The sequence below is a fragment of the Pan troglodytes genome, chromosome 15 (assembly GCF_028858775.2).
Source record: "Pan troglodytes isolate AG18354 chromosome 15, NHGRI_mPanTro3-v2.0_pri, whole genome shotgun sequence".
In the NCBI taxonomy this organism is placed as follows: Eukaryota; Metazoa; Chordata; class Mammalia; order Primates; family Hominidae; genus Pan; species Pan troglodytes.
The window spans coordinates 18,493,078-18,502,732 of record NC_072413.2 but is presented as its reverse complement, the minus strand read 5'-3'; the positions used below and the strand labels follow the sequence as shown (position 1 = coordinate 18,502,732).

Below are 9,655 nucleotides of genomic sequence, written 5' to 3'. Positions count from 1 at the left end.
ACCAACCCAAATGTCCAACAATGATAGACTGGATTAAGAAAATGTGGCACATATACACCATGGAATACTATGCAGCCATAAAAAATGATGAGTTCATGTCCTTTGTAGGGACATGGATGAAATTGGAAATCATCATTCTCAGTAAACTATCTCAAGAACAAAAAACCAAACACCGCATATTCTCACTCATAGGTGGGAATTGAACAATGAGAACACATGGACACAGGAAGGGGAACGTCACACTCTGGGGACTGTTGTGGGGTGGGGGAAGGGGGGAGGGATAGCATTGGGAGATATACCTAATGCTAGATGACGAGTTAGTGGGTACAGCACACCAGCATGGCACATGTATACATGTGTAACTAACCTGCACATTGTGCACATGTACCCTAAATCTTAAAGTATAATAATTAAAAAAAAAAAGAGAAAAAAAAAGAAAACAATATTGGATTTTTAGGGTGGGTGAGGAGTTGATTGTGAATATCCAGGAGAAGTTAGGGATTGATAAGTTAGTTATCACATGTTTATAAAGAAGAGAATGATATGATGAAAAATAATTTTTATAGGTAATGTTAAATTTATTCTAAGAATAAACTGTATTTGTGGGGAGATTACATTATGCAACATCTACAAAGTGGAATTCTATATACCTATTAAAAAGTTATGTTTCTATATGTTAATATAAACATATTTAAATGTATTAAGTTAAAAACTCAAGAAAAATAGCTATACATATAATATATAATTTGCAGTCTTAATAAAATGATATAAATATAATTATTAATACCTGTAACACTAACACACACACACTGTACTGAAGTGTGTATTATTTTTCTGGAAAGTTATCTAAGAAACTCTCAAAATGTTAAGTCAGTCTTTCTGTTATCTGTCATGTGCTTTTTTCACATTGGCATAAACTACTTTTTTTAAAAGATAATTAAAAGAAAGAAACATATTTTAACCAGCTTTTTAAGAATGGCTGTTCTATTTCTGATTTTAAAATACTTCAACATTCAATTTGACATTTAAAAATAAATATTGTTAAAATTCCTAATTTTGTGGATTTTTCTGTGGATTAAGTGATCTGACTTAATCTAGATCTTGAATATGCACTACATAGTTTATTCATTCAACAGATACTCAGTTAGTGTTTTTGATATGCACTATTCCAGATGTGGAGCGTTTATAAACTGCTTTGTATGTATTTGAAAATTGTTCTCTTCTGTTTAAATGCAGCTTCAAAAATTAGGTTTCAAAAAGAAGCATTAGTAGGAATTCTTAAATATTAGACATAAAACTGAAGAGAGCTATTACCTTTATAGACATATAAATGAATGGCTCTAATTACATATTTGATGCAATTTAATATTTTGCATCAAAGTTTCTCAGAGTCGGAAATTGGCCAACAGATATGTTTACATAGGGAAAAAATACATCCCTAGTTGGATAAATGTTCCTATGGGATTATCTCATAGAAACATATAGCACTATGGTCTCTCTTTTTTCTGTTTCTGATGATTGGAAGAGTAAATTGCAGATAACTGATGGGGATACAGGAAAAGGAGTTAAAAGGCCATTCCTGGGATTCACATACGACACCATCACGAAAGTTTTTTCCCCTGTCTTGTAAGTAATAACAGCACAAAAAGACGACTACAAATACTTTATTTACTGAAGGTGTTTTGTAAAACCTAGATTAATTTAAAACTATTAGCAATGGAGGCAATTTTTTTAAAAGCTGAACCAATAGAACCAGTTTGTAATAAGCATGGGCTGATGACAAATTTTGTCATAAATTTAGATTATACTGAAAGAACTGTATTTCTTTTACCAACATAAATGTTACATCAAGCTAAGTCATTTTGAAACCTATGACAACCATACACAGGCCAACCAGCTAACCACTACATAGCAATAACTAGGTAAATGAATAAATGAATGCAAGCTGAAAATGAAATTAGTTAATTACATTTGACTGTGGATTGTTTGTACACATTGTCTAACCATCTAGAGGAGGTATTTGATGTGAATAATATGAAATGTTGAATGAATGAATTATATAAATATATATAAATATATGAAATGTATGTAATATACAAGTTATATATAATATATATATACTACACATATACTTGACACTTCAAAAGTGTGTATTGACTACTACTAATACTGATCTGTGAGGGATTCATGCAAGAATGGAGCATGGAGGAAATAAGGCAAGTTTCTCAGGACCTAATTCATATTTCTTTACCAGAGTCCATTTCAAAACATGGTTCTTGAGAATCCTGGATGTATTTTTGATATCATTTCCACATTAATAAAACTCAATATTATTCTGTGACTATAAAACTCACCAGAATCATTATCTTATTCATAGAGATCTTTATAGCAGCAAGAGGCATTCGATACCATATAGTCCAAATTTTTTTTTTCACTGAGAAGAAAACCCTCAAAAGGAGAGTTACCTGTCCTGTGTCACCCAGTGAGCAGCTTACCCAGGTGTCCTGTAGAGGTCTTCTGATTCTAATTCATGACCTATAGTTTTGTGGTTTCATGTACTATTAATGTTTTTATTTTTGTCTTCCAGCAACTTATATTCTGAATTCTACTGACTATTTGGGATACTTCTCTGGGCCATTAGTAAAATCACTGACTGACAAAATTCCACAAAAGTAAGGGTCCTTGTAAGTTCAAGTGCCTTGACTGAGTACCAAATGTGGACATCAACATGGACATTTCTTTCCAATATGCATCATTTCCCTACCCCTTATTCTCACTTGTTTTGATCATTATGGGATAAAGTTGACGATATGGAAAGAGCAAACCATTCAGTGGTATCGGAATTTATTTTGTTGGGACTTTCCAAATCTCAAAATCTTCAGATTTTATTCTTCTTGGGATTCTCTGTGGTCTTCGTGGGGATTGTGTTAGGAAACCTGCTCATCTTGGTGACTGTGACCTTTGATTCGCACCTTCACACACCAATGTATTTTCTGCTTAGCAACCTCTCCTGCACTGATATGATCCTGGCTTCTTTTGCTACCCCTAAGATGATTGTAGATTTCCTCCGAGAACGTAAGACCATCTCATGGTGGGGATGTTATTCCCAGATGTTCTTTATGCACCTCCTGGGTGGGAGTGAGATGATGTTGCTTGTAGCCATGGCAATAGACAGGTATGTTGCCATATGCAAACCCCTCCATTACATGACCATCATGAGCCCACGGGTGCTCACTGGGCTACTGTTATCCTCCTATGCAGTTGGATTTGTGCACTCATCTAGTCAAATGGCTTTCATGTTGACTTTGCCCTTCTGTGGTCCCAATGTTATAGACAGCTTTTTCTGTGACCTTCCCCTTGTGATTAAACTTGCCTGCAAGGACACCTACATCCTACAGCTCCTGGTCATTGCTGACAGTGGGCTCCTGTCACTGGTCTGCTTCCTCCTCTTGCTTGTCTCCTATGGAGTCATAATATTCTCAGTTAAGTACCGTGCTGCTAGTCGATCCTCTAAGGCTTTCTCCACTCTCTCAGCTCACATCACAGTTGTGACTCTGTTCTTTGCTCCGTGTGTCTTTATCTACGTCTGGCCCTTCAGGAGATACTCGGTAGATAAAATTCTTTCTGTGTTTTACACAATTTTCACACCTCTCTTAAATCCTATTATTTATACATTAAGAAATCAAGAGGTAAAAGCAGCCATTAAAAAAAGACTCTGCATATAAATTTAAAGCATACTTTTTAGATGAGACTTTTGAAGAGACACTCTCTTGTTTGTTTGAACATTTAAGAAACTCGTTTTTAATGTACCAGGTTCGTGCAAAAGTCATTGCGGTTTTTGCCATTAAAGTTAATGACAAAATTAAACTAATGGCAAAAACCACTATAACTTGTGTACCAGCTAACAGTTCAAGTTCCGTATGAGGAAATAGTAGATGTAATTGTTAAAAAGCAAACACCTTTTTGTGATCTTTTATGGTCAAACACATAATATCTACAGTTTGGCTTGTATACATTTAAATCCCACCTTTATCAGTTTCTCTGGTGCAAATTTGAAGAAAATAAATAAGTTCGCTGTGATTTAGTTTTTTCGTCTATACAACCTTGTTTATATGCATCTTTCATTATTATTTTAGCATGCTCTTAAACCTCAGAAAACACACTATTATTGTTAGGTTTTTTGTTGTTGTTATTGGTAATCTATGTTTAGAGAAAGCACACAGATGACATCTCATCACGGTTATTTATCCAAGTGCCTTACAGGCTAGAAAACTGCATGTTCTGGGTAATCCCTGATTAGTGTGTATTAAATTATACTAAGTTGTTTTCCATAAACACAGTGTGTTCACCATTCTTCACATATTTTGTGAGCCTACAGAATGCCAGAAGATATAGCCAGGCCTTCAAGGAACTTATAGCCTATGGATAGATCGAGCAAACTAAATTGGCAGTTGTTCCATGGCACGAACAGCACTGTTACATGATGGACAGGGTGCTTTGAGAGTGCAGAGGAATGGCATCTCAATCAGGGCAGGGCAGGAAGGTTTCCACTTATAGTTAGCATCAGCTAGATGGAAAAGAAAGACATTCCACGAGAAAGAAATAGTATGTTGAGAATGCATAGAAGCATGACACAGTGGAGAACCTATACATAATTTCATTGAGCTGGGTCATGGGCTATGATGTTGAGAGATGAGATAGAGAGGTAGGTCAAATGTAGTCTGATCATATAATAGAAAATATAGGACACTCTTTGGAATTCAAAACTATGTCATGCTGAAATTTAAAAGAGAGACAGGAAGGAAAAAAAGTAAGCATAGACCATTCCTGTCCCAACTTGTACATTGTACTGCTTCTATTCCAAGTTTATCTCCCCCTTCTTAGCTCTGTTCATATTTCTCTTTGCAATCTAGGCAACTAGGCCTGTAACTGACTTGAAGCCTAAAGCAAATTTAAGGCAACTGGGTATGGGAGAAGATGTCTACTGTCTTTCAACTTCAGCATAAATCCAAAAAGAACTTTATGCCTTTTATTGGATATATTATACCTAGTATCCAGAAAAGCCATTCCAGAGACAGAAGATAAAACATTGAGTACTAGGTCTCTAACATGTTATTTTTTAGATCATTTGTTACATAAAGGGCACAGTCACATCAGCCTTAGTTGTTTCATAGTGAGCAACCAATTTTATGGAGAAAACATTTTATGTACAAGTTGAATTATTGTAACCAAGGATCCCAGCCTCAAAATGCATTTTCAAACTTTTTTTTTCTTTCTTTCTGAATCTCAGAATGTAGCCTTGTGTTGTAAGACTTTATCTCCCTTTCCCACCAGGTACATTCATACACAGTGTTTCTTATCTAATTAAGGGCTTGCTTAGAAATCCTAGGGGCCGATTTTGAAACAAACAAGGCAGGGAAACCTGGCTGCAGAATCCTCCCTTGAGAAGGGAATTACTTACAGTTAACCCACCACTACCAGGCCAAAGTCAGGAAAAGGCAAATCAGGCCTCAGGACAGACCGTTACTCAAGATAACCTTCAGAACAAGACACGGAGACCTGCACGTTCCTGCACTATTCCCACATATTTCCCATATCTTTTCCGTCTTAAACTCCTTTATTTAGCCCCCAAACGGGGAATGGTCTGTTAAAGGCATGGGCCTGGCCATCCCCCACCTGCTTGCATTTGAATAAAATTGCTTTCCTTTTACCACTCCTTGCTGCACTTGTTTTCAGCCTCTGAGCGGGGAGGTGGGCATGGGTGGGTGTGTTGGGGGCTCGGGGTGGGGGGAGGCGGGGGGAGACTTAAGCTGGTTATATTTTAAGCTGGTTATATCTAACTAGAAATAGCTCTTTTCTGAACACATACTATGAAAATACCCATAGGTTTAATATAATCTAGAGTTTTGTTTTTAAAAGGCTATACTTGATTGGTTGATGTGACTGACAATTTGTTGAACAAATTGTCACGAATTTGTGATATAAATTATTTGTAAGTTATTTATGTATTTGTTATGTCAAGAAAAAAGCTACCAACTACTATTATATATTTCTTATGCCAGAGAAAGCTACTAACTACTCAATATTTTCCCCAAATAATTTAGCTAATTTTCAAAACAGTATTATTTGAAAAATAATCTACCGTGTCCCCTTGTTATGTGAAATTTGTGAACTGTCTTTATTAGAAGGAGTTATTTTTTCCCTCTCCCAACATGCTAGCTACTATCAAGCATATAATACAGAAACCCTCACGCTGACAGCCAGTAGAGGCACCGCCCTCCTTCTGCCTGCCATTCACTTGCTCTCCTTCTAAGCACGTGATGTGATTTATAGATGACTGAAATTTGGAAACGAGACTGAGCATGAGGTTCTCGGCATTTTACAGTATTGCTGTTTCAGAGGAGCCGAGGCACACAGTTCTAAACCCCAGTTAAGGGGTAGCACCTGTTTTCCATGGGCAAATTTGTTAACACCTCAAACTGTCTTCCTGTCAGGGTCCCCTGCTCTTGGAGGAATGTGTAATTTTATTTATTTATTTATTTATTTATTTGAGATGGAGTATCACTCTGTTGCCCAGGCTGGAGTGCAGTGGCGCAATCTCTGCTCACTGCAACCTCCGCCTCCCGAGTTCAAGTGATTCTCCTCCCTCAGCCCCCTGAGTAGCTGGGATTACAGGTGCCCACCATTGCGCCCGGCTCATTTTTGTATTTTTAGTAGAGACAGGGTTTTGGCATGTTGGCCAGGGTAGTCTCGAACTCCTGACATTAGGTAATCCACTCACGTTGGCCTCCCAAAGTGCTGGGATTACAGGCGTGAGCCACTGTGCCTAGCCAGAATGTGCACTTTAGAATTATCCTTGTCTCTGCCCAGCTAAGTGTTTGTTCTGCAAACTCTCTCTTTAAGGGGATCCCAGGGTTAAAAAGGGAAAGTAGTAGGAAGACTCTTGGGGTTTTAAGTCCAATGCAACTTTACCAGTAATAATACTGATATTTGTCTCTTCCTATTCACAATTCTACCTATGAATTTGTTCAGGACTCACAAGGGAGAAGGGAAGATTGACACTTCAGAGAACCCTACAATCAATTCATAGTACAAATATTAAGCTTTTTTTTCATTTTTCAAGTACAGTTTACATATAGAAAAAAATGACTCTTTAGTGTATGGTTTTGTGAGCTTTTATAGCAATTTATTTTTTATTATTTTAATTTTTTAAAATTTATTTTTAATTATTATGAATATATAATAGTTGCACATATTTATGAAGTACTGGAGATGTTTTGATGCAAGCAAAGAATGTATAATGAACAAATCAGGGTAATTGGCTGGATTGTTGACAAATGCCCATAGTTATATAATTAGCAAATCTCAGAGATAGAACAGTTTCATCAACCCAAAAATGCTCCTGTCCCCCACAGTAGTCACCTCCTCCTTCCCATTTCCTGTCCTTGACAGTAGCCATCAGATTGTGCTCTTAGAGTTTGCTTTTTCAGGATTGTCATATAAGTAGAATCATACAGCAAATAGCCTGTTGAGGGTGGCTTTTTTCACTTGGTGCAATGTCTTCTGAGATTAGTTCAGTAGCAAGCTGATTTAATTAATGTAAATCTATATTACATTTTATTATTTTATTTTATTTGTTTTTTTTGAGATGGAGTCTTGCCCTGTCACCCAGGGTATAGTGCAGTGGCTCAATCTTGGCTCACTGCAACCTCCACCTCCCCAGTTCAAGCAATTCTCCTGCCTCAGCCTCCCAAGTAGATGGGATTGCAGGTGTGCGCCACCATTCCCGGCTAATTTTTCTATTTTTGGTAGAGACAAAGTTTTGTCATGTTGGCCAGGCTGGTCTCGAACTCCTGACCTCAAGTGGTCCACCCACCTCAGGATCCCAAAATGCTGGGATTACAGGCACTGTGAGCCACTGTGCCTGGCCTATATTACATTTTAATATCTACTCATATTAGTACTACCATTACTATTCTTCCTTAAACTATCTTGGTTTGTCTCATTCAGTTCTTCATTTACATTAACTAGTGTGATTTTACCAAATAATATGAACACTGTATCGTTATAATTGCATTAACCAAAACATTGTTTCAGGGATAAATATATATTGGTATTGACCACATTTGACTTTTCTATCCTAGAACATGGTTTAATTTTGAACTTATTTGGGTCTTCTTTTGTGACTTCAGTAATGTTTTATAACTTTTTTCATTATATACTGAAACTTATAAAACTTAGGAATTATTTTATTTTAATTTTGATGAAGTAATTTTTCAATTGTATTTTCTGTTATTTCTCAAATGTTGATAATCATATATATGTATATGCATATATATATATATATATATGTTTCTTTATTTCTAACTAGCCACTATACTAAACTCTCTAATTCAAATTTTAGTTGATTTTCTTGGGCCTACTATATAATGTCTCATATGCTATGTTTTCCTATTACCTTTTAATGTCTTATTTCATATTTTAGCTTATGACATGTCTAGGACTTAGTATTTTTTTCTGATATTTTTTCCTGAAAAGTAAATGATATGGAGATATGTCATAAAAGTTCTGAGATAGTCCTCCAGCATGGACAATTCCTGATTTTAATATGTTTTTTAAATATGGTAAATATTTGACTTTTTTAACAAAAATAAATATATTTGGAATGATGAATACTTTACTTTGCACTTGGCTTATTTGCTATGGACAAATTTATTAATTTTGGTGGAGGTATTGTCAACATTTCTAACAGGTAGATGTAAATCTTTAATTGGTATAAAATCTAAGAAAGTGAAACTGCAGTTGAAAGTTACAACTTCCAGCCAAAACTGAAACAAGTAAAGTTTACAAGGAACTTAGCTACCACCTAGTGAATACTGTGTTTTTTTTTGCTTTGCTTTAAACAAGAAACCAAGACTTAGGAAGATGGAAAATTTACTAAAATGGGCTGGAGTCTTTCCAGTCTTTAGAAGACTGGAGCAAGCTAAAGGCAGACTTAAATCTTATAGCTTCCAAAGAGGCAGTCAAGCTGGTAACTCTCTCACCATTACCCAAAATAGCCTTTTTCACAGGCAAATTTGAACATTACTTTGAGAGATTTCCTTCCACTGGAACCCATCAGCCAAGTTCAGAATTCCAGTGGAGATCACAACCCATTAAGTCACCATTAGAAATTAAATTCTTCTCAAAGTGGCAAGGCAGATAGTAACAAGAAATGACCTGGATATCAAAACAATTGTTCATAGTTTAAAATGTATTGCCTACCATAGATTCAAAATTCAAAGTCTTTAACTTCACTAAAAGTATAAGTTATTCTTCCAAATTTCAGGAGGAACTAAAAATGTATAATACCTCTTACAATCTAATTTGCAAAGTGTAACAATTTGCTCAGAGTTATTCTTCCAAGAGATTTTACATTAAGCATAATTGGTCAGATAGATTGAAATGTCTAGAGAAAAATAGAAACTGTGTTTCAGGCTACCAAAGAAAGAGTAGTCAAAAGCAATTCTTCAGTCTGCACCCAAAATGTTGTTCTTTTTATAAAAAATGAAGAATCTGATGAAAAACTAAGCAAATAGACTGTAATTGCAGTCTTTGAGCATCTCAGTCTTAATCCCATGTTATGTATAAGAGAACTAGGGTATAGGGGAATGGT

General features: G+C 35.8%; 1 protein-coding gene across 2 annotated transcripts; it reads left to right on the top strand.

Moving 5' to 3' along the window:
* Nucleotides 1-1,526: 1,526 nt before the first annotated feature.
* Nucleotides 1,527-8,170, top strand: OR4K13 (olfactory receptor family 4 subfamily K member 13). Of its 2 annotated transcripts, none has more exons than XM_054665886.2 (2): nt 1,527-1,626; nt 2,588-8,170. In XM_054665886.2, exon 2 carries the CDS (start codon nt 2,811-2,813, stop codon nt 3,723-3,725), a length of 915 nt encoding a protein of 304 aa, XP_054521861.2. In that variant the 5' UTR covers nt 1,527-1,626; nt 2,588-2,810; the 3' UTR covers nt 3,726-8,170. The 2 variants fall into 2 exon arrangements, with proteins under 2 accessions (XP_054521861.2, XP_054521860.2); XM_054665885.2 differs by having other exon boundaries at nt 1,527-1,922.
* The last annotated feature ends 1,485 nt before the right edge of the window (nt 8,171-9,655 follow it).

Bases quoted from the DNA above. Each gene is read 5' to 3' on its own strand.
- OR4K13 (XM_054665886.2), top strand. From the start codon at position 2,811: ATGGAAAGAGCAAACCATTCAGTGGTATCGGAATTTATTTTGTTGGGA.